General features: G+C 40.7%; 1 protein-coding gene across 3 annotated transcripts; it reads right to left on the bottom strand.

Moving 5' to 3' along the window:
* Nucleotides 1-785: 785 nt before the first annotated feature.
* prrc2a (proline-rich coiled-coil 2A) lies at nucleotides 786-22,077 on the bottom strand. Of its 3 annotated transcripts, none has more exons than XM_073858128.1 (17): nucleotides 21,920-22,077; nucleotides 17,619-17,770; nucleotides 13,505-13,680; nucleotides 13,315-13,413; nucleotides 13,009-13,084; nucleotides 12,614-12,757; nucleotides 12,252-12,502; nucleotides 11,749-11,831; nucleotides 11,479-11,627; nucleotides 8,291-8,393; nucleotides 8,003-8,201; nucleotides 7,789-7,881; nucleotides 7,120-7,663; nucleotides 6,763-7,007; nucleotides 6,335-6,614; nucleotides 6,038-6,257; nucleotides 786-5,930 (listed from the first exon to the last, which is right to left on the bottom strand). In XM_073858128.1, the coding sequence occupies exons 2-17, from the start codon at nucleotides 17,731-17,733 to the stop codon at nucleotides 2,981-2,983; spliced, it is 5,727 nt and encodes a 1,908-aa protein (XP_073714229.1). In that variant the 5' UTR covers nucleotides 17,734-17,770; nucleotides 21,920-22,077; the 3' UTR covers nucleotides 786-2,980. The 3 variants fall into 3 exon arrangements, with proteins under 3 accessions (XP_073714229.1, XP_073714230.1, XP_073714231.1); XM_073858129.1 differs by having other exon boundaries at nucleotides 21,756-22,027; XM_073858130.1 differs by lacking the exon at nucleotides 7,789-7,881.
* Between the last annotated feature and the right edge of the window lie 3,719 nt (nucleotides 22,078-25,796).

Genomic DNA, 25,796 nt, shown 5'->3' with positions numbered 1-25,796 from the left:
TAAAAAAGCTGAAAAAAGCCAGGATATTATTTAAAGGGCACATATCATGAAACTCTGTCTTTTTCAATGTTTAAGGGCTATAATTGGGTCTCTAATGCTTATATTAAACTAGAAAATGTGAAAAGAACAACCCAGTATCTTAGTTTTGGTAAACCATTCTCAGCAAGCATGTGAAAAAATAGTCATTGAAATTTAGCCCCCCTTGTGATGTCAGAAGAGGATAATACTGACCCTTAATTTGCACTATCCAACCACGACACTGCCATTTAGTGCATTTTAAAGACACACCCAAAACATTTTTGCTCACACAAAATGGCAGTTTTAACATGATATAATAAATTATCTGTGGGGTATTTTGAGCTAAAATTCACATATGTACTCTGGGGACACCAACAACTTCTGCAATTTTAAAAAATTCTTGTGAAATGTCTCTTTTAATATAACTCTGACTGTTTTGGCTGAAATAAGTCATACTTACGGCTCTTGGGTAATAAAATCTAGGCTAATTTTATTTTGGGGTGAACTATCACTAAGAATGATTAAGTGCAGAATTATGTCACAAAAATCACTGATCCGTATTGGGGGAAGTGCGACTGTAAATTTTGAATGCTTGAACCTTCTAAAAGCACATTTTGTCAACGTGCTAAAGCCCATTACTTTAAAGATAACCCTAAGGTTAACATATTTATACCAAAAGCCAAAAACATACATTCGTTCGTGCTGATTTTAATAATACGATCACACATTTCACATCATGACAACGAAATAAAATCAAGCCACAGATCTTCCATTAAAACAAAAGATTTTTATTTAACTTTTTCTCTGTATATTTTTATTATAAGACACTTCTCTGCTTGTACATTGCTCCCTTGAACTTAAAAATGGCAACACGTGTGTGTGGGAATGTAAGTTGGGGCAGACAAACTCAGATGCATACCAATATACATACGTGTGTATATCAAGGTTCCAATAATAAGCCATAGATGCTAGAACAGCAATAACAACTTCAGGTACCTTGGTATATTTAGAAGTATAATACAATCTCTGAGTATCTGAAGGAATACACATTTCTATTCATTTTTATTGAAATATTGGTACATATAATGTGACCACATCAATAGATTAAGAGGGATGATAAACAGCACCGGAAGCCTATAAGAAAATGGCTTCCAATGAACAGATCAACCAAGCTGTATTTGAGGATGTCTCCGTGCTTGGTAAAACGTCCGTACGAAAAGTAAAACCCATTCTGTCGTATTTCCTTAGAAGACAGGAAGGAACGATTTAACTTTTTTTTGTCCACTTCACTTCGTTTGGAGTAACATATACACACATTTTAATGTATATAATAAAGTCCTAGATAAAATAAACATCCTAATAGTGTCGAAAAACTGGGCAATTAGGACTTGTGTTTGCCTTTCACAACACGTTCTAACCTCAAAAGAGCACATTACATGTAGAGATCAGAGATAAGTTCACACATACTTTATAAATGCCCTACTCAAACATACATATCATTCAAAAGCCCTACAAATGATTTCAAAGCTACCGATCAGATCAAGGCATTTCCAGAAAACAAACCCCAACTTATACCAGTAGGATAGAAATGCTGGTCAGGATGAGGGGGAACAATGTTTTGATCCATTTTTATTTCAATGTTCTCTAACACACGTCCATTAGAATGAGTTGATGGTTGCGACTTGTTTGAATTTAAGCATATTGCACATTGAACCAATGTCTCACTTTGTAACACTACTCAAACAGGGCCACAGATTCCTTGGCATTGACTTGTGTGATGACTAGTACATTGAAGGATGTGAGCGAAATTCTGAGACATGTTTTGAGGGACTTGTGTCTATATTCATTAGTTATTTTACAATGCAGAGGATGGTTTGGAGAGAGCTGCAAAGAACTGAATATAATAATACAATACTAACTTTTGATGTTCAAAAACCCAGAACTGCAGTATGACACCTTGTCAAAAAAAGATGACATTAGGAGGAAAAGAAAAACACAACACAGAACAATCTAAAGAAGTTTTGAACAAAAGTGTAAGTGCAAGACAAAGAAAATCTTTAACGGATGCTTTCAACAAAATATAAACTCCAACTTAATGGGGATCTGACACTAAGGCTAAGAGCTCTCAAAAGATGAAGTGATCAATGAATGGGAACTTTTGAATGACCTTCACTTTAGATCACTTGGTCTAATAATATAAATGTATAAAAGTATGCACTATTAGACTACAATTCCATGCAGAGGCCAAAAACATCTAATGCAACTATTGGAACAACCAAAGCAATGAGCAGAGAAGACCTATGACTTTAAAATAAAGGGGAAAAAACTTAATTCTGGAAATGGGGGCATGACAGTAATATTTAAATGTACTAAGCAGTAGTATGATATTGGGTGACCAAGCACAGCAGTAAAAATTCAAAACTGAAAATGAATGGGGGGTTGATTAAAAATGTATTTAATGACCTGGTTTTGCAAAAATATATATCCTTATTTTTCAGGGGGGGGGGTTAGAAACAAAAGGGGAAAAAATAATATCCAATCCAAAAGTATGTAATGGGAATACACAAGTATCAACCTTTGCCTTCAATATACGCTTCAAGCCACAGTTCTACAAATAAACACAGCATGCCCAGTACACAAACTAAGCACATCTTTGTCAGGTTGATGCCATTGTGCTTGTATATGCAAACGTAAATGGGTATCTTATGAGTGGATGCACTTTCAGGCAAAAGATGCCAAAATGCTGCAGAATATGTAAAGCTTAGTATTTGTGGGAACATGAAAAAGCACAGATTTACAACAGGACAAAAACAAGCAATAAACCAAGGGAGCTAGACTGACTGTGTACATGGTCTTGGTTACTAATTTAACAATAATAAAGTGTTAACATGTTAAGGATGATGAGGCCTTACAAAAAAAGTGGCTGAAAATTAGGGATGCATTTCCAAATTAAAAAAAAATCTCACTTCCTGTTCTTAGGAGATGGCCAGTTGCCACGCCTCTCACCACGATTGGCCCCAGCATTGCCTGGTCCACCCATAGCCCCACCGCCGCTGGGTGGACCCCTGGGACCTCTTCCTCCACCGCCACCGGTATTTACTCTTCTGTTCTGCCTCTCCATTCCAGGGCGCTGACTAGAGAAGCTTCTCTTGTTGGTGGCCAATTCTTTAGCCGTCATCTCTCTTTCGCCACCTCCGCCTCCACCACCTCTTCCCGACGGATGATGATGGTGGTGGTGGTGATGGTGGGAGGAATAGGATTTACCACCTCCACCCTCTCTTTCAGTGAAATCACTGCTTTCAGAGGCTGTTTCCCATTCCTCATTTGCCTGGTCAGAGTTCTGGTTAGAGACATCTGGAGATTTAGCCCCCCCTGCAGGGTTATGGTTATGATGGTGCTGAGGGTGGGACTGGGAGTTGCCCTGGTAGTGATGGTGGTGGTTGTGGTGGTGACTATTAAAATGTTGATTTCCACCCCCAGTGTGACCGCTATTATTATTATTATTAGATGACGCTGAGACACTGTGGTTTGCATTTGCAACAGCTGTGGCAGGTGCACTAGGAGCGCTATTTGTTTCTTGCAGGGAATTTTGCAATGGTGCAGCAGGCTGCTGATGTCCCGCATTGACTTCAATAATTCCACTTCCTCCATTGATCCGGGCTGCATTCTCTCGCTCCTGCTTCAGCCTGCGGAATCGGGGAGGCTTGTCCTGCTGATGTTGGGATCGTCCATGCCGCCTACGACGAGGTGGGCGCTCAAATCCTCTGTTGGGGAAACCTCTTCCATCTTCTTCCATTCTTCCAGCATGTGTCTGGGCAACAGAGCCAGTGGAATTCAATGGGACATTACTTGGAGCCCCAACGTTTCCATTTTCAGTGGACACCTGTTGGACGGTTGTAGGCACAGTGGGATTGGGTGCCGAGGGATTTACAGTTTGACTCTGAAACTGATTCAGGTCAGGAGCCTTCTTCTTTTCACCATTCGCTCCACGACCTGAATCTTTAGGAGGGGATGGCTGTGAAGATGTCTGTTGTTTCCGCACAGAGGCAGACTTTGCAGACCAGCCATGAGAAGAAGAAGAGCCAGGTCCAGACCTATGTGCACCAGATGCTCCAGAACCACCTCCACTTCTATGCATACCTCCTCCAGCCCCGCCTCCTCCTCTGCCACGTCTTGATGGCACACCCCTTGGTGTGAAGACTCTAGTTTGGGAGTTTCTTGTTGGGACTGAAGAGGATGTGCCTGTGGCAGGGTTTTCTACTCCGGTGCCAGTCTTGGTATTAGACTTACGGTCTTCTTTGTCAGAATGAGGAAGGTCACTACCAGCACTCTCACTGCCTGTTTCAGATCCCCTTTGACGCCTCCTTTTTGGCACCTCTTCATATTCAGAGCCTTCACTTCGGGTCTCACTACGGTTTCTAGCACGCCCTGGATTTGGCTGAGAACCTCCGTGTCCATGTCTACCACTGCCAGAGGATGCCTCCCGCTTGAATTCTTGAGTTCCATGGTGGTAGCCACTGTTTGCAACTGACCTATAGTCCCTGCTGTTTCTGCCACCTGCTTTGCCACGGCTAATACCACCACCTGCATTACCATTGTAAGCGCCCCTGTAGCCTCTGCCTCGGCCATAGAACTCTCCTCTACCACGACTTGATCGGCCTCCTCTGGATGAGGATGCATGGTAAGTTGTGCTTCCTCTCTCTGAAGATCGCTCTCTATCCTTTTTAGATTGAGAAGCTGAATAGCCAGAACTTTGGGCAGAGTTTTCTCCATTTTTTGACCCTTTACCTGTACCCCCGGTGTTACCTCGCTCCTTTCCTCCAGTTCTGGGTTTGTTTGATCCAACTGCATCATCTTTTCCACTGGGTACTGAGGAGGCCTGAGCTCCAGATTCTTGTTTGGTTGTGATCTGGCTAACATCTTGTTCTTTCTCTTTACCTGATCCTCCAGTGGTCTTTTCTCCTGCTTCTTCACCACCTTCTCTTTTCATATCTTTAAGCACTGGTCGCTTAATAGGACCTGCACGCTTTACTGTGAATCCATCTCCAGACTGAGTAGAGGATTTGCTCTCAGCCACCTGAATTGTGGGTTCATCAATATTCCCACTCATTCCAGAGCCTGTCTTTCTGTTATGGTTTGTGCCACCAGTCACATTACTACTTCCAGGCCTTGGGCCCCACTGAGTCTCAGTTTTGTGTTCACGGCTGCGAGAGTTGGTTTTAGGGTGGTGGTGCTGCTGCGGGGGCTGACTGTGCATATTTCCCATTTTGTCCTGTTTCCTTGCAGGAGCATGAGCAGACCCAGTGTCGTGCTCATACTGGGGTGGGGTTTGATTATGTTGGGATTGCTTTCCACTGGCATCTTCTCTAGCTGAGGAAGATGACGATGAAGATGAGCAGGAAGATGAGAGGGGATGGAGTGGAGGTGAAGGGTCACTCTTTTTTGCCTCCCCTGCCTTTTCTCTCTCCCTGCCATTCTCTTGTTTATGATGATGAGAAGAGAAATGTGAAGGGTGAGCGGGTGGACCATGGTGTTGGAGATGCGAGTTGTTCTCTAAGGCTGAATGATCAGTACGGCCATTACGGTCATAATGGGGATGAGGAGTCCCCCAGATCTGGCTCTGCTGACCTCCCTCCTGATGGCCAAAACCATGCAGTGTCCCTCCACTGCTTGCCCTTTGCTGCAGGTGGGAGCCCATTCTGGATCCATTGTCAGGGTAGTTGCCATAACCTCCTCGTCCACCCATGAAGGGCTGATGGTGAGTATGATGGCTAGCACTCTGGCTCCCAACCTGAATTCCCAGAGGGGGTGGGGTTTGGTTGGATGAGCCAGATGGAGAGCTGGGAGCCACACTCGACGGCTGAATAGGAGTTGTTCCTCCCTCTCGCAAACGCACCGGAGGAGTGTCGCTTCTAAAAACAAAACAAAAAAACATGCATGTGAATAATGTCTTTTTACGTCAATTAATATATCAATATTAACAATGAGATTATGAAAAATATTGAAACAACCTCATTACCTTTGACCTTTGCAAACATCCTCCTCTTCTACAGCTTTTTGCCGCAATGGGGAGCTTAGACCACGGCCCTCAGTGCCCCCTGGAAAAACATCTGGTCCCCATGCTAGTTTAGGATCCATGGGGGGTGTACCACGATGAGGATGAGGGGGACCATGCTGCTGCCTATCAAAGGGGTCTGAGCCAGAGCCACCTGAATCAGAACGTTCCCGACTCATCATCCCTAAAACAAAATGCTCTTATCATCTCTGGACATCAACATTTCCTACTATTTACAAACCATATAATTAATTTACTAACCAGAGGGATGCATGGTGGGAGGGTAGTAATCCATGTTTGGAGGACGTCCCTGCATCAAACCAGGGGCCATGTAAGACATCATCATCCAGCGAGGATCAAAGTTCATGGGCAAAGGTGGTGGACGTCCCATTGAGCCAGGGGGGTAAAGGGTTGGCTGTTTGGGGCCAGGTTGTGGAGTGATCCCAGGAGAGGGGCCTTGCTGATTCTGAGGCTGAAGCTGATTTTGGGCAACCTGGTTATGCTGCTGTTGCCACTGCTGTTGTTGCTTGAGAAGTTGCTCCTGTTCACAAATGAGACAAGTTATATATTTTAGTACAGATTTTAATTTCGGTACCTGAGGATAGAGAAGTCCAACCTTTATATTTTTTCATTTTGTGTATGAAACAATTTCATAAATAAGAGTGCATAAACTGGTGTTGAACACCAACCTGCTGTTGCCTCTGAAAACGAGGGGGAAGTGATTTTTGGTACTTGGAAAAGCCTTGCCCAGGTGGACCACTTCCCTGCCGCCCTGTTCCACCAACACTCTCCACCTTCAAGGAATCATCAGCACCTCTACTGTTGCGGATGTGTGGTCCAACCACTACAGGTTCCTCTTTGCCATCCCCAGGCACTGGGATATCAGGGGTTTGCTGATGCTGGGTGGCTTGAGGCTGTAGAGTCTGTTGAGACTCTACATGAAGAGAAAAATCACAACCATATTACAAGTCAACTTACGTATATATATATAAATAAAGATGCAAGAAACTACCAGCGTTAAAAACTGTAGACACAAAAAAACGAACCTGTGATGGAATCATGGCTGCTGTTGCTGCCAGCCCTCTGTCTGTTATGTATGTTAAACCCTAATGTTGCACCACCTGTCTGAGTGGATAACAAGGGAGGTTCTTCTGGGTCCACACAGGGGGACGATGGCTGACTGACATTTGGGGATGAGGCAGGTGCAGACAAGGAAGGACTTGGACTGTTGGCAGGAACATCACAAGGAGAGTTTGGTTTTATGATCTGGTGCTGCTGCTGTTTTTCATCAAGTCTCTTCAGCTTTTCTGCACAGGCAGCACGTCGCTCCTCCTGCATCCTCCTCTCCTCCTCTTCACGGCGCCGTCGAGCACGCTCTACTGCTGCAGAAATCTCTGACGATGACTGCTTCCTTCGCTGTCGCCAAGTCTCGTCCTCATCCTCGCCCTGTTGCTGGGGGTGCAAGGCACTGGATGGAGGAGGAGTCTGCCCACCGGGCACAGTCCCCGTCTGCTGCTGTGCTTGGGCACTGCTGGGCTTCTGTGGGGCCAGGGTGGGGCCGGAGATCGCAGGCTGATTCGAAGGCCGATCCTGTTGGAAGTAGTAGTTTAGAAACCTTAAACTAATCCAAACCAACATGCTACTATCACCAACATGCTCATGTTAGAGCTTGATATCTCTGATGTCCTACATCTTGGACCCTTTCCCCCATGTACCTGGCGGTAGTAGGAGTAGGGCCCTTGTCCAAGATGTGGCCCTGGTGGGGGGGAGGGTGGCTCCCTTGGACCACCCAGTCCAGGCCTACGCCCCTGCATATGGGTACACGCATCAATCAGCGAGTCATCCAGGAAACGCCACATGCATGTTCCTGTCCTCACAGTGACTGCACGTTAGCTAGCTCAAGCCAGTGGTACCCACTGAGTTTCTTACCTGATATGATCCCGTGTTTGTTTGACTGCCCCAGCTACTTTCTCCCTCCTCGGCCCAGGCTGGCTTGCTGGAGGGGGGCACAGAGCCGTCATCAGCACTGGAAGGAGGGGTGTGGCGCGAATCCCCTCCACTATCAGATGCACGAGAACGTGAAACAAGTGCAGGTCCATCTTTGGATCTCTGCAGCTCCCTTGACTCACTGGTACAGCAAAACAAAGAACTTCAGTATACATAACTAAATAAAAAAATAACTGCTAAAAGCTGAAGGAAGAAAATTCTGAAATTTACTGGGCTCCATTCTTGTTTTCAGTCCTTTCCTCTTCCCCATCATCCTCTCCTTCATCATCACTGAACTTCAACTTGGCGGAGTAATCAATTTCCTCCTGTGCCCCTGAGGACAGAGCAACAAATCAAGATTTAGATTTTACTTGCCCTTTGTGTTTTTTTTGAGCAGAGCTCTTAGACTCAGCAATAACAATAACATACAAGATAAGAGTAAAACAGGATAAGACCTTAGGAGCAAGTCTCCCTATGACAGAGATAATAAACCTAGTTGTTGTTGGAACTGAAGTAAACATGTTTACAGTAGGGATGTGCATCGATGCATCGCGTTCCGATTAAAAAGACCTGTCTAAAATCGATTCTGAATCGTAAGGCTCCGATTCAGTGTTTCAGCTTGTGCATTTACTACGGCTCCGTGATCAGTAAGAACTCCTTATCAATCTAAAATCACTACGAGTTTGACTCGTTTATAACGTGCAAAAAAGCAACACTCGTCAAACACAATCATTCAAAATATTCTCTATTATCATGAAAATACCTGAAACAATCTGAAGAACAGCTAAATAAATATCCCTTTAGACATTTCCTGGAATAGTGTTTGTAATGACACCACTTCTGTGGCACAAATGGCGTTTCTGCACGAAAGCACCCTATGGCTTTTGAATGTGGCGGCATTTCACCATAATTCATTCAAATTCATTCATTGTGAAAACACGCATTTGCCCGATTGTCAGAACCCTAGTTTACAGCAGTAAAATATCAAGGTAGTTCCCTACTGATTTTTAACAACTTTTAAATTTCTTAATTTATTTCTTAATTGAAAGCTTCAAATGGTGATTCTTTTTGTCTGTGGTCAATGCTGCATATTGTCTGGGATTTCTATACAAGCTGTCCATACTGAAGTGGTGTCGACGTACAAATCATAGACTTAATAATATTTTATCTTCTGGAAGGCATAGAGATAGAGCGCATTTATTATAATCTGAAAACCACGCCCACCGGGGGGAAACCATCCAACCATCTCCATTGACTTTGTATTGCATGAGGCTGCCTCCTTGTCATTTCTGCCTTATAACAAAAAACAGAACAATGCCTAAAAGCTGCTGTATGACAGGGTGTACAGCTAACAAGCTAAAAAACCCAGAATTATGTTTTTATAAGCTACTGAGCTGTAAAACCCAGCCTTTAAGGAGACAAATTGGATACAACCAGTAAGGCGTGAAGCATCAGCAGGAAGAATGGGTAAATTGTGGGATCCTGACACTAAGTATACCTACATCTGCAGTAAACATTTTGCCACTGTAAGACAAATATCCAAATATCAGTTTTGTGTGTTATATTTTTGCAAGCTAAGCTGCGGCATTTTGACAGTATGCAACTTGTTAGAACGTGGATAAAGCAGAAAACTATGCAGTAACATTATGTTTGCTACAGTAGCTAATATAGCTAACAGCTTTCAAACAGCTTGTCCCACTGTTGTTTTAGTTAAAAAAAATTATCAATCAAATACTTAATAGTAAGTATTAAACTATTTCACTTTTGGCCTTAAAGTGGGATAAGGAGTTAATTAGGATATCCTGCCGCGTAGGAATTTTTCTGTTTTTTGTTATAAGCCAGAAATGACAAGGAGGCAGCCTTTCACAATACAAAGTCAATGAAGACGGATGGATTGTTTTCCCCCCCGGAGGGCATGGTTTTCAGATTATGACGTGTTGCGCTCTAGTAGGGATGGGCGATATGCCCCATTTTCAGATCGTCCTATCTATGAGATCAATGACATGATAGTATCAGGGGAAGGGAAGTAGTTTACTCATTAATTTATTTGTAAATCTTTTACTCATTTATGACAAGTCACTTGATTGGTGGACAAAAAAGAAGCAAGGGTAACTTCTTAGAACTGATGCCATTAATCCGAGCGCGTCATTAAAACCCAGGCGCTCTAACATTTCCTGTGTGCCAGGGAGCGGGAACAATGAACTAGGTTTGTTGCTTAATGTTACTCAGCTTGGGACTGAGAGACTTTCGTCACTGGCTCAAGCACCTAATTTAAACAGCTGTTGCACTCGCATTGCACGTGGATTCATAAGTGATTTAATGCAGCGTACGCAAACAGTTGCGTCCAATTCAAAAGTGAAAGTAAAATGCGCACATCTGTATGCCCATTTATAAGGGCTGGGAAAAAATAAATTTTTTGATTAATCGTGTTTTTTTTACGTGGCCGATTCTCAAGGAGCAGAATTGATTTTATTTGTTTTCGCGAACATTGAACGCAAGATTAACGTTAATTTAAATACATTTCTTTTTATCAATTACCCACTTGTAAACTGCTGTTCACTGTTCTTTTTCATTAATATAGTATTTGTATGAAATCTATATTTATATTTCATTGAGTTAAAGCAAGAATCGAGTATAAAAACCGGAGTTGAAAAAACGGCCTGAGAACCGGAATCGAAAATGGAACTGAGAATCGAATCAATTTGCTAGCTTGTGAATAGAAATCGAATCGATCTGGAATATCTGAATCGATACCCAGCCCTATGTGCTAACAACCTCTCCAGTGCAAGGAAATGTCAGAGTGGCGCGAATTACAAGCTCATGTGCAAGGAATCATGCACATTACAAGTTCAGGTGCTAGAAGGAGTCCATGCTGCGCGCATTCAGGTCCGAGCAAGAGTCCAAGACAAGCGCATTATGTCCACCTGCGTGCACAAAGAATCTGTGCGCGTTACAAGCTATCTCGCGCAAAGTGAAGCCCACAAACCCTCCCATGCAAGGAAAAGCATGCAATGCGTATGTTAATGTGAAACTATGATGATAATAATATTAATAACCATCGCCAGCGATGAAAAGCCATGAAAGCCCCCTATTGGCGAAATGTCTGATGGTCGTTGATACCTGATACTGTCGTCTATCGGCACAACCCTAGTCTCTATGGTGTTACCAATTAATACGTTCCAAAGGTTTTAACAACACAATCTTGTTGCTTGAATACCATCACTCAACTATCTTCCTTAAGCTGCCATCTTAAGAAGAAATGTAAGGTGCAAGTTAAGCCCTCCCAAAAATAGTTCAAGTTATTTGGTGAAGTAATCTAGTATTTCTCATTAGAAAGTTTTTTAGTTTTAACAATTCTTCTCAAATTAAACATCCAACTCTGCTTTACTGTGCCAGTAGAATAAAAAAACTCAACTTACCAGCCCAGCCCTCATCTCCATCATGATCCAGCTCATCCAGCTCCTTCAGGTCATCCTGCTTAAGGATGGAGGGGCGTTTTACCACCTCACCCCGAGGTCCTACAGGGGGTCGTCCATCTGGTCCTACTCCACCCTGTGACCGAGAAAACCTGGCAAAACGAGAAACAAATCAGAAGGTGGTTAAAAACAATCAGATGATCGCCACAACATAATATATTATTATTTACAGTTCAAGAAAGCAGATGTATAAATATTGCCTGTTTATCTCACCTGGGGGCCTCATTTGGGGGTGGGTACCTATAAGGTCCCTGTGGACCATAAGGGGGTGGGAAGGGCAAGTAGGGTGGATACATCTGCAGATAAAAAGGCAAAAAAGAATGCATTAAACAAATAGAGCAAACACAAAAAAGATACAAGTTTATCTAGTACAAAGCTTTCTAGTGATCATTGAGAGAGGCAGGGTTTTTCCTGTATTTTCCGCATTTTTTTCACATCCACACATTCATGTCTAAATCCCAAATATGATAAATATATAAAAATTAAGTAAATAAAAATATGTGATAAATTGTCTTTTTAAGTTTATTTTGGGTTTACTGTTTGTAATAGAGTTCCATTCAGATTGGCCATCAAAAGCCTCATTGGTCAAAAAAAGATATTCAGTTTTATATCACTTGTTCGGCCAAACGCTGAAAATGTGTGTGGGGTTTTTTGGTCGCTGCATCCCTACTTATGCCTCTAAGAAAAACCCTAAGAACAAAAATGTTCAAACTTACGAATGGAGGCATGATCCCTCTGTAAGCCTGAAATTGAGGGCCAATGGGTGGCTGAGGAAGGGGAAGTGCGGGGTTGCTGGTTGGGGCGGTCCTAGGCTGCCCAAGGGAGGACGCATTCTGCTGAAGGATGGGAGGGCCCCCACCAGTACCCTCCATCATCATGGTTCCCCCAGCACCACCCTCTGCAACTCCCTCCCCAGCCAGGGTGGGTGCCAACGCCCGGCCCCCACCATCCCGCCAACTTGTTACGTCTAGAACACAAAGTAAGAAGTTGTTTGAGGTAATGTAAATCAATTTGAATCAGAAGAATGAGGAGATAATTACACAACTAACTGAAAGGACAATAGGGCAAACATGCTTACTCTGGGGGCGGAGGCTTGGTCCGGGCCCATACCACTGATCTGCAGTGGCCTGTTCTTTGCCAGCTTTGTCCTGGTCTCCAGCCGCCTGCAGGGTGGGAAATTCCTCGCGAGAGAATGGCGATGGTTGGTTTGATCCCTTTCCACCTGTAAAGAAACCACAAGAGGGGATTAATCTTGATATATGAGAAGTATTGAATTACAAAGGTGACTTCTCATACCCAAATATGCATTATTTTCCCAAAAGAGTAGCTATTTCTTGTCAAAAACTATTCAGTATAGTAAATTCAGTATTAAGTAAAAAGATTAGTGTAGCTATGAAGAAAAAAAAATGCAAATTGTCACAGTGCAGTGTTTTTTTCTTTTTAATAAGTCAATATCATGGCACATTAACTCACCATCTCCTTGTACTCCATGTGTAACACTGGCCTGAGCCCAGGACTTTGGCCCTGCGGCTAGAGCTGGAGGTGGGGCCTAGCAGACAAAGACCAATGTCAAGTACCAGAATTATGGGCTGGCAAAATTAACAATAAATGTGTTGAAAGCCACAAAATTCTTATTTTTATACCTTTAAGACCCAACATCTTCACTGGTTTACTGATACACTATTACTGATGTCATTGGTCAACTAAACCTACATGGTACAGGCTTGATAAATTTTAGACTTTAGATGTTTGATATGTGTCATGTTTGTGCCGTGTCACCTCTTGAGCTGGGGGTGTTCTCGGCGCGCTCGGTGCAGATGTCTGTGAGACCACAGGCTGCTGCAATTCCGGCTGCGCTTCTGACAATACATCGGTACTAGGAAAGGATCACAACAAGGAACAGGCATAAGCAATAACCCATGTGGCCATGGCGTGCAGGGAGGCTCATGTACTTGTTCCTGGCTGTACTCTTTGGGTCTGCTGGTTCCTGCTTGCTTGCCCATCCTGTGCCGTCTTTGGGAACGAGCGTGACGTTGGGGTCGTTGCCTTTGTTCTCCGCCTTCAAACTAGGCAAGTTGGCAGGGGGGGGCATGCGCCGTGCAGAGGCAACTTTACCAAGAGACTGTAAGCCATGACGAGGGGCAACTAAAAGGAGAAAAAGAACAGGAGTGGGTAAATGAACAACAAGGGTGGAAACCTAACACCGTCTTGAGGGACATGGACCGAGACTACGCTGGGGAGACTGTGAGAATACCAAAATCCGTTCACACAGAATGCTCGAAAACTGCCTAGCTGGCCAGCGAATGGAGCAAATGTAACTTACGTGGATCTGTATCGAGTGGTTGACTTAAAATTGACCTTAAAATTCAACACATGACAGAAATATTAAAAATACATTTAGCAGCTGGTGATATTGGACAATGCTGGCAGTTACAAACAGTCAGTACATCTGTGCTTACTATCAACCCTTTGTTTGTTTCTGGGGCCTGTAGCACTGGGAGAATTGTACTTGGGAAAACTGGGACAGCCGCTTAGGTCTGGTAGCTAAACTACTGAATAAAACATAAGCAGGGAATGCGTGGAGGGAAAACTATGATTACAAGTAGACCTCTGTCTTAGGTCAGTCTTTGGCAGTTTAACGGACTCCGCCAAACAATCCTAGCACGACTGGGCAAATCCTAAATGGGACCGTGAGGGTCAATGCAGAAAACCAATACTAAAGAAAATCATAATACAATACATTTTCAGCACATTCAGTGATTAGACAATTAAAGTGCTGCTATTTCAAGGCTAAAAAATGTTATTTTTTTTGTATTTGGTCAAATACGTGTTCAAAAACACATTATTTTCCACATACCCGTACATTTTTGTAGCTTCAGATTTCACTCTCTTCCTGAAACTCACTGATTTTGTACAAAACTCATAGTTTTGAAAAGCGCTTTGTCCCTGATTGGCCAACTAATCTGTACGTTGTGATTGGCCTGAATACCTCTGGAAAGTGACGCTCCATGTTTGAAAGATTTGCTTACAATGCAATGCTAACAGGAGTTAACTTGCATGCTAAGTACGAAGCGGGAGGAATTACGATAATCTCGGTTTTGTCTACATCACCAATCCCAGGAAGTAAACTGTTGCCTACAATCCGTTGGATTATGTTGGAGACGATAATCATTTACCTTTTGCATATGGTTAACATGTACTAATACACACTTAAACACCAAAGGAAATGTAAAAACGTCAATCGGACCATAGGTGCCCTTTAATAAATATAACCACAACAAGCGTTTATCAAAGTAGATTCTACTAAAGTCTATAATTTTAACATAATTCATAAATCCTAAATGCTTTAACTATTAAATCCTATTACATAACTTCAAAAAATTTAGATGTGTCTAATATACACATAACAGTAGAGAAAACAAACAACACTATTTATATCAACATTATTATCATGGCAATCACCACCTCTAAGAGGCTGTTTACAAAATGCGTTTTCATCGATCTTATCACAAGTGGATGACGTTAATGCCAGGTGTAAACGGTGTTCAAAACGTTTTGAGCTCGTCCACTTTTAACCACATTCAGAGGTAGTCAAAAACCCTTTCGATCGGATTGCTTTTGTAGTGTAAACGCACATGTGGTTGAATGTGTTCGAACAGCCATTCGCGACCGCCTTCTCTCCGCTCATTTATCTAATCTGAGGTACTGAAAACAATGTTTTACGTCTTTTCTGACTTCTGGCGTGAACACACGGTGTGCAGCACTATTTTTAGCCTTTCATTGATAAAACTAAAGCGGCTGATCTCCGCAGTTTCATTTTGCAAGCGTGTGAAAGTTGCGCGATCCTATTTCATTAATTGCGCTGAAAATTCAGAGAAAGCTCTTACATATACATGTACAAAACACTGTGCAGCATGTTTACTTACTACACAAGCAGCGAACTCCGATATAGTATTAGTTTGCATCCATATAAACTCATCATTACTCCTGCTCGCATTTAAATAACAGGAGAGGGACTCGCCCACCGTGTCGACAGACCAACCCCTCACAGTATTCAGAACAGAAGCGGTAAAAAAGTGGACAAGAGACAAATTTAAATACCAGGTGTAAACGTACCAGGTGTAAAACTCTCGTCCACTTGTGATCCGATTGATGAAAACACATCCTAATACCAAGTGTAAACAGCCCCTATCATACGTGACGTGATGGCAAGTCAGTGACAAACTAACATTTATGATTATTTACATGTCATGACCTTTCTGAGTAAAAGAATATGGAAACAAAAACATGTAGGACATAATTTGTTTTAATTTATTAACTATTCACATACTGTGCGTGAACATCTCACTTTCATATCGGTACCCATATTAACAGGTTTTACACTAGGTGAACGAACCACACAGTGCCTTGTCCCAAAAATATCTAAATGAATATGCATACAGTATGGTTAAATAATTCTTAAAATTGATACCAGCCACCAACGAGAATATGTTTATCCTAAATACTATCTTAATGTAACTAGTGATAGACCAATATATTGCAGTGGCAAATATCTCGGCCGATATTTGAAACACAAGGGAAATACATAGAAATTAGTATAGAATAAGTATGTCATGACAACAGGATTGTAGTTTGTACGCTCTTAGATGCACTTCTTGGATTTCACAGTACTTTGAAGCAAAACTATTGGTATCTATCAGTATCTGTAAATGTCATTCTAAGTAATTGTCTGATTAATGTTTAGTATTGAGTTACAAAAAACATATCGCGACCACAATCAAGTCACAAATTAGTCAAAAAGGTACATATTGGTAGAGATCGACCGATATATCTGTTTTCCGATATTTTCCCCGATATTTGAGCATTTTCCGATGATCGGATATCGGGTTTGTGATATCGGATTAACCGATAAACGAGAGAATTGCGCGCTGGACGCATCTGAGGAGAGGAGCTCACAGCAGCAGCAGCAGCAGCGTGCACAGCAAATATGACGGCGGAGTGACGCGACTTCATTAAAAGGACTTTGAGTATACTGACTTTGCATCTGAGGCATTTATAACACATCTTATTTGTGCATTAATGTATGTTATGTTAAATAAGTTGATATATTAAAAGCAATGTATGCAGTTTGTCCAAGAATAGAGACGAACTCACAAAATCACGTGCTGTTCACTTACCGGGGTTGAAGGCTGAAGCTTTTAACAAGATTTACCCTAAGTTATATTAAAATTTACCAGATAAACATTATTTTGCTAAAATATCTATATAAATGTCTGTGGATATTAATTAATTATTTATTACCTCCGCAAGCGGTCACAGTTTGATACAGTCAATGCGTGAGTAAATGCATAGATAACAGCGCTGTCAACAGCCATTTCATAAGCTATAACAACAAAATATGAATTATTCTGACATCAAATAACATTACCAGTTAAGAAATTCAGTGATGTATAAGCCGTTTTGTTTGTTACTTTCCTGAATGAAGTATTCCAGTCAGTGATATTATTTGTAAAACCTCTTTGCTAACTACTTGTTTTACTGCTGAAGGCTACATGTTGCTGGTCAAAACAACCATATTATTCCAAAAAAAGCACTTAATCCACCTGTTTTACTCTATAAACTATGTATAACAAGCAGCCAACTCCGCTATACTTTTCTCTCTCTCCCGCTGCCAAACGCAGCGCGACCTTTGGATCAGTCCATTTCTGACGAAATGATAGGGGTGTTTGGAATGGTCCATGTATTGGGAATATAGTTTCTACATTCATTAAATTAATATTATTCTTCACTCTTTCAGACCCCTCTATTTATTACTTTGTATGCAAAGAGGGAGTGATTGTGATGATGATTATTATTATAAGGGTTTGTTCAGTTCAGTAGTGTTGTAGTAATTATTATGTCAAAAACAGAAGTATAACAGTAAATAAAAATTGGTTCAGCATATCGGTTATCGGGCACATAAGCATCCAAATATTTGTTATTGGCATCGGTTTAAAAAAATGAGTATCGGTCGATCTCTACATATTGGTCTAATCAAGTTGGTGAGAACACAAATACAATCAGTTTTTTCCACACAAACTCACCAACAGGCTTCTGTGCTTCAAGGCTCTTTCCTTTGTAGGTATCAAACAGGTTGAGAGACGCATACTTGGATTTGCCATCCTTCCCCTTTGCCGTTTGCCCAGAGCGCTCTGACATTGCGCTGTACGCTCATTGAGTATGGTGAATCCTGAGACTGAAAGACAAAAAGTGAAAAGTGACGAAAGGAGTCGATTTTAAAGCCTTCCTATGCTTTCAGAATAAAAATGAATAGGTGAAATAAATAACAGGGTGGATCATTTTAAACTAATGTACGTCTGCGTGCTCTAAGGTGATTAAACATGGTTACACGGGAAATGCGTCCAGGATTTGTCCGGGATCGTTCGATTTTTGGTTCATTCACACTGCCAATGATTTGTCGGAATCCGTGTCACACGGTTAACGTTAATATCCTGGAAAGACACTTGACGTTAAGTCCTGCACTTGGTAGGTTTTTTTTTCCTCTGCAGCATCTAAACTTTGCTTATTATCCATTATTTCTCTCTCTAAAAACCACTTGTGTGCATTTTTGTTTATGAAAAGACTATAAAGTAACGTGTGATGTGCCATTTTAGTATGCTGGTGAATGATCTTAGCTTCAGAGGGGATATTTGACAAGCTCCCTTCAGTCCAGCTTGCAAACATTTCTCATTGTAAATGTAAGTGCATAAAAAAACCGTTTTGAAGAGCAGAGCGATATATCTTGTTGCGATGACGCGTGGGCATTTTTGTTTATTGTAAGTTCATATGAGAGGGTGATGCGCTATTCTTTTATGTTGCTGAATGATCTTCGCTTCAGCGCTGAGAGTGACAAGCTACCTGATATCCGCTTTAGTCCAGTTTGCAGACATTTCTCGACATGAATGTTAATCTGCATGTAAAGTAGGGGTGGGCGATATGACAATATTTGATTGTGAACGATTAAAATGTCTCCACAATACACTTTTTCGGAAACATCATTGTATTGTGATTCGTGCATACATCAAGTACGCGACAAGGGGAACGCTACATGAAGGCAAGGTAAGGGTCAGGTATACCTTTATTCAGTGGAAGCGTGTGAGCGTTTCAAAGTATACTGACCGTGTTCCGACACAAACGCAATAAAAATGGTTTCTTATTCAAATTATTACTTTACCAAGCCGTCAGGGCAGCACTGATTTGCAACATTTACAGTACATTAAAAAAAATTAGGATAAGTGAAGAAAAGTAGCCAATCCACAATTGCAAACAAAGCTTAGAACAAACATCAAGAAAACAAAGAACAGGAATCAAACATTATGGTGACGAAAATGCTCCACAGCTTTCTGTTCGGGGAAGAATTGAAAATAAAAGAAGAGAAAACGATTGTGTGTGTGCAAATGCTGTCTATTTCCTTTGTGTAATTGTATTTTCTTGTGCATGCGTTGTTGTAAGCATACTGTCCGTGCACTTTCCGCGCATATATTTGTTACCTTGTAGGACTGCATTTTTAAAGGCGGAGTCCATGATGTTTGAAAGCCAATGTTGATATTTGAAATCGCCTAAACAAACACGCCCCTACCCCAATAGAATCTGGACCTTCTGTTGATAGAGCCGCCCCACACATACGCAACCAGGCATTTGATTTGATTTGATTGGCTATAAGTGTGTTTTGGTAGTCGGCCCGTCTCCTTTTCCAACGCGTTTTTCAAACATCGTGGACTCCGCCTTTAATGGTGGTATGGCTGTAATAAGGCTCAGTAATGGCAAAATAGTCTCTAAAAACAACATGGGGAAAAGAACCGCAATAAAATGATTGTGATTTTGCCTAAACCAACCGTGATATGATATTGCCCACCCCTAATGTAAAGCCATCTGTTTAAAGAGCTGAACCATAACTTAATGTTGCCATGACACGCACATCCACACTACAACACGCCCCTTATGGCATTGTTTCTGCGTCTCATTCACACCCGAGGGCTTTCCGGGTATCTTACGGCAATGTTACTAGGTCCCCTTTCCGGGAGCGATCCCAGAACATTTACGGGAAGTGATTGCATTCACACAGAAGCTTGTCTGCCAATTTTATGTGTATTTTCTGGGACCAAAGTGCTGTGTGAAGTAAATGAGGTAAGTGACTTACACGTTCTTATGATTTGGCTCTCTTCAGCTCACTAAAGCTGCTTTATTTGCAAATGTTTAATGCGATATTCCAATTATGTGCATAAGTTTAGAAACATAGCTAGTGACAAATGATGTAGGCAATACAGTAATACTGTACAGCTTACTGTGCTGGCCTATACTTCTTGTGATTTGCCTCCCCAAACTCGCTCTGAATGGTGGCAAATCTCATTTTCCTAGAAAAATACTTGTGTAAAGATTTAAGAATATTAACAGTGGAATTGCAAAGTAAAATTGCAACTAACTTTACTAAACAGCATTTTTCTCTACATTAAGATTGCGGTCATTAAAATACATTAATTTCTGGTTTATATAGTAAGAGTTATATAAAAGCCATTAATGACTTTTGCACAGCAAGAAATTAAAAACGCATGAAAAAGCAGACTGGGGTTACCATGGTGATGCATTATAAATGATGTTCCTCTGTTTCTGCTTTGAGAGGGGTTGCATCCATGGCAACACCAGGGCTGTGTTTTACCGCTAGACAGTAAAATTCACTCTCAATTCATAAAGTCTCGCACTGATAACAAACAAAGACTATGGACTCCGGCTAATGCAAATCCCAAAACTTTTATTTTGTAGGCTGATAACAACAGTAAATCTCGGACTCATCCAAACACAGTATAGCCATGATCAATCTACAGATGGTTCAATGTGAGGCTTGGAATGGATCCATAAAGCACATAACCCTAAACACAACACTTCTAATGTCTAAGGCCGCATTTAGCAATGTTACCATGGCAACCAAACCTTTCCACAAAAATTCATAGTTACTACAGTTAACGAAGTAGACTCAAGTTGTGGCAACTTTACATTATATCCACCACGGTCATTTTTACAAATTATCAAAAAAGACAAACATTAACCAAAATGGCAAAACTTCTGAAGGTGTATTTACAATGTTTAAAGAAGTGCATCCTTTTTTTTCCCCTAAAACGACATCTTAGCCAAAACTGTACATTTAAAAACATCACAAAGACACCACCTTCTTAAATTCACCTGTACATATTCTCTTTTAAAACATTAACAGACACTCAATGTTATAAACATGTCAATTGATGGTCAATTGGGCAAATCCTGTAAAATAATCCCTGCGCAACATAAGGAGCTGCGTACAGATTATTTTACACGCTTTGCCAATTGACCGTAGCGTAATGAGACACTGCGTGTTTTCATAAAAACCTAAATGTCGTTTACTCAACAACACGTACAACAAGATAGCTGATCATAAATACCTCATTCTGATATATTATAATGCCCATAAACTGTGTATTTTTACAGGTTAACTCGGCTCATATAACCGAGGCCTCCATGTTTCGTTTAGGGAGGAGGGGGCAAACCTGTTTCATAATATACATCGCCCCCTCGTCACAAATCATTTAAAACGAGCCCAAAAACGCAAGACATACGCCAGACAAACCTGGGGGTGTGAAATATATAACAGACTAAAAGAAACAAGTCGTATAATTGATGCTGCGGACCTGACTAAAGGATTTGATGGCGAGAACAAAACAAAATGGCGCCGGTGAAGTGCTGAGGCCAGGGCTACAAGCACACTAGCATCAGGATTTGAGAGGATTTAACAACTCGGACTGCATATTTATTATGGGTTTAAAGATTTTGAGGTACGATTTAATACATGTTTAGCAAAACAAATCCGCTAGACCTTTACTTTTTTTACAATAAGGCAAACCACTTGTCTGACATGTAGACTACCTCAATACATGCGCCGTTGATTTCTTACATCTCGGCAAACTGCACCAACCCTACATGGACATAAAACTTCCCAAATAACTGGTAATCTACAAGACCTCACAACTACACCTTAAAAACACGATACATCTTCACCAGGATGTGAAACACACACACACAAGCTACGCCGTTAGCATGCTAACATTAGCACCGACTGATAAAAAGCAGGACAGTTGGAGCTCAACAATATGGTCATAAACCAAATAAAACCTGCTTATTAACGCGTTTGAGCATTATACGCGGCTACTAACCTGGTCTTGTCCCGACTTGTCTCGATGTTGTATCGTAGATTTATTAGCAATAATCGCGAACTAGCTACCGTTAGCACAAGCTCGTACAAAAGCTCAAAACAGGATTATGTGTTGAAGAGATTTGATGGGGATTGCTGAGGACGGATGTGTGCAATGAGGCTTACTTGTACTCCCTTTCCTTTTTTCCACAAAACAAATGAAAAGGGGAAAATAAAATAATATTGCGGGAGTCGATCCGTCACTATTAGAGCCGTCAACGGCTTCTGAGGATGGTAGCGCAGAGAGGGGCGGATGCGCGCATCGGGGGCGGGGCAAAATTAACATAATGAGCTCCGAACGGCAAATGAGATTTTACATTTTAATATATTTCATTTGCATTGCTAGGAAGTACGCCCTCAATGACAGAATAAAAATAAATGCCTACACGAAGTGCTGTAACTGGATAATATCTTCTTCTTTATAATAATAATAATAGTAAGTATTATTATTACTATTATTATTAAAGTCAAGATGATACAGTTTGTACCGCTGGAAGCTAAGTAGGCCTATAAAAGTATATTTAGTTTTTTCCCTAACCCTAAAGTACCATTGTAATACTATAAAATTCTTTGAAGTACTTTGGTGCACTATGTAAAATACCACTGGATTACCATTTGATACCACCCCTGTCCCATAATAATAAAACCACAATTTTAAGTCCCAGTGCTAGAGCTAAACAATATGTAAAAGTAATGAAGTCAAGTAAAAAAAAAACTAACAGCGCAAACAATGCAAAATTATTAAATATCATATAATAGACAGCAAATATAACCACTTATGGACTATGCATAGAGGATTAGAAGGAGGCATAAAACCCTAAATACAGAAATTATAGAAAATGATAGAACATAGAAGAATAGAATAGATTGCAATAAATAGATGATTATTTAGTAATGTATAGTTGTAACAAGTGGTATTTTTTTGCTTTTTAGTTTAGTAGTAGTTATTCAATTATAAACACAACAATGAGCTTATATACAAAAATTATGACTAATGACACTAATTTACCATAGACAATTATTACTTGCTTACTGTATAGACTAAAGCAATCCAAACACTATAATAAAACTATTAACAAACAAACCCATTTGATTTGTCATAAGGATTCAGTGCATGCTTCTTTTGTTTCAGACTAAAGTGATTTACCGCAAAGTAACTCAATAATTGCCATTAAGATGCACACGCATACTCAAAAACAGTATAGACTCAGTCTTGCAAACAATAAACATGCAAACTCATAGCTAACAGATTAATGGGGATAAGTCAGACATTTATACGAAATTAGATGACATACATTTCTCTATTGTAAATCAACTTTGCAGATATGCACATGTGATCTGCTTATTCATGTCAAAAGATGGCAGCAGAGTGCAGTGGTCTGTTTTACATTGTTAAATTTTGTGAAACGTAAAGTTCAGCAACTAAAGCTATTATTAAGACAAAATTGTAAAATATACTTTACTGATCCCTTTTTGCTGCCATTGTCCTATAAGGCAATGTATACTGTATGTAGATGTAACTCAATACTTTTAATGATGACATTTAATCACAACAGGGAATATCATTGTGATGAGTCCACATTCAGAAGGTCACAGTGTTAATGGTTCATATTTTTGTTCATATAATATATGTTCTGCAAATAATGAACACAAAATTACAGTTTTGAAAGCCACAATACATGTCTTTATAGTTTTCTTTATAGTTGGCTATGACTTTTTTTTCAAAAGCAGCGGTTGAGGTTAACAGGTTAAATGCAAATTGTGTTCAAATGAACTTATAGCCTTTTCAAAAGGCTTATTTTAATGATTAGCTTATGGCTGCATCTAACTTTATGTACCAATCTTGTTTTATTCCTATCATAAAAGGAATAAATTAATAACATGTGTATATCAAAAAGACATACACATTTTTAAATATGTCAAAAAATTTTTGCCCTATTTAAACCCTTTTCCATGTAATTTAACTAAAACAATTAAAAGAATAAAGAGAAGAAAGTCAAAACAGTTTTAATGTACAGTGAATAAGTATTTGAACACCCTGCTATTTTGTAAGTTCTCCCACTTAGAAATCACGGAGGGGCCCGAAATTGCCATCGCAGGCGCACGTCCACCGTAATAGACATAATCTAAAAAAAATCACAATATATGACTCCTTTAAACTATTTATTTGTATGATACAGCTGCAAATAAGTATTTGAACACCTGTCTATCAGCTAGAATTCTGACCATCAAAGACCTGTTAGTCTGCCTTTAAAGTGTCCACCTCCACTCCATTTATTATCCTAAATTAGATGCACCTTTTTGAGGTCATTAGCTGCATAAAGACACCTGTCCACCCCATACAATCAGTAAGAATTCAACTACTAACATGTCCAAGACCAAAGAGCTTTCCAAAGACACTAGAGACAAAATTGTACACCTCCACAAGGCTGGAAATTGCCAAGCAGCTTGGTGAAAAAATGTCCACTATTGGAGCAATCATTAAAAAATGGAAGAAGCTAAACATGACTATCAGTCTCCCTCGGACTGGGGCTTCATGCAAGATCTCACCTCGTGGGGTCTCAATGATCCTAAGAAAGGTGAGAAATCAGCCCAGAACTACACGGGAGGAGCTGGTCAATGACCTGAAAAGAGCTGGGACCACAGTTTCCAAGGTTACTGCTGGTAATACACTAAGACGTCATGGATTGAAATCATGCATGGCACGGAAGTTTCCCCTGCTTAAACCAGCACATGTCCAGGCCTGTCTTAAGTTTGCCAATGACTATTTGGATGATCCAGAGGAGTCATGGGAGAAAGTCATGTGGTCATATAGAAATGGCCAAAATATAACTTTTTGGTCATAATCCCACTAAACGTGTTTGGAGGAAGAAGAATGATGAGTACCATCCCAAGAACACCATCACTACTGTGAAGCATGGGGGTGGTAGCATCATGCTTTGGGGGTGTTTTTCTGCACATGGAGGGCGACTGCATTGTATTAAGGAGAGGATGACCGGGGCCATGTATTGCAAAATTTTGGGGAACAACCTCCTTCCCTCAGTTAGAGCATTGAAGATGGGTCAAGGCTGGGTCTTCCAACATGACAATGACCTGAAGCACACAGTCAGGATAACCAAGGAGTGGATCTGTAAGGAGCATATCAAGGTTCTGGCGTGGCCTTGCCCGTTTTCAGACCTAAACCCAATAGAGAATCTTTAGAGGGAGCTCAAACTCCGTGTTTCTCAGCGACAGGCCAGAAACCTGACTGATCTAGAGAAGATCTGTGTGTAGGAGTGGGCCAAAATCCCTCCTGCAGTGTGTGCAAACCTGGTGAAAACTACAGGAAATGTTTGACCTCTGTAATTGCAAACAAAGGCTACTGTACCAAATATTAACATTGACTTTCTCAAGTGTTCAAATACTTATCCGCAGCTGTATCATACAAATAAACAGTCAAAGAATCACACATTGTGATTGCTGGATTATGTCTCTCACAGTGGACATGCACACACGATGACAACCCCAGACCCCTCCATGATTTCCAAGTGGGAGAACTTGCAAAATATTAAGGTGTTCAAATGCTTATTTTCCTCACTGTATATATCAAACAGATTTCCCCACCTGGGCATAACAGACTATATTAAAAAAAAATCTAGACCCCCAATTCAGCTTTATAGTAAGATTGATCAGAGTTACTTTAATTAGGGAGATATCAACCTTGGTTATTCTACCATAATCCATACCAGTCAACTTGGCTAGCGTGAAACACCTCAACCAATCAATAATGATAAATGACATCGGATAGGGGCGTTCAGAGTGTTACGACAGTCAGTTACAGTTTACAGTTTCTTGACACAATTAAAGATTACATTATTATCTGTTCACTAAAAAACAGCTTTATTGAATTGATATTAGTCACTAAAACGTAATTATAACTTCATTGTTAAAATCTGCAACCTATAGAAAGAAAACATCTTACAAATTTTATTAAAAAATATTTGTCCTTTTTTGATATTTACTC

This window comes from Misgurnus anguillicaudatus, chromosome 20, assembly GCF_027580225.2.
Source record: "Misgurnus anguillicaudatus chromosome 20, ASM2758022v2, whole genome shotgun sequence".
NCBI classification, from domain to species: Eukaryota; Metazoa; Chordata; class Actinopteri; order Cypriniformes; family Cobitidae; genus Misgurnus; species Misgurnus anguillicaudatus.
This window is presented reverse-complemented; position numbering and strand designations above follow the sequence as displayed.

Excerpts from the sequence above, each read along its gene's own strand:
- prrc2a (XM_073858128.1), bottom strand. The coding sequence starts at position 17,733 with ATGTCAGAGCGCTCTGGGCAAACGGCAAAGGGGAAGGATGGCAAATCC. Across the intron at positions 8,394-11,478 it reads TGGAGATGAGGGCTGGGCTG|GGGCACAGGAGGAAATTGAT; the intron begins GTAAGTTGAGTT and ends CTCTGTCCTCAG. Across the intron at positions 6,615-6,762 it reads GTTTTCAGAGGCAACAGCAG|GAGCAACTTCTCAAGCAACA; the intron begins GTTGGTGTTCAA and ends ATTTGTGAACAG.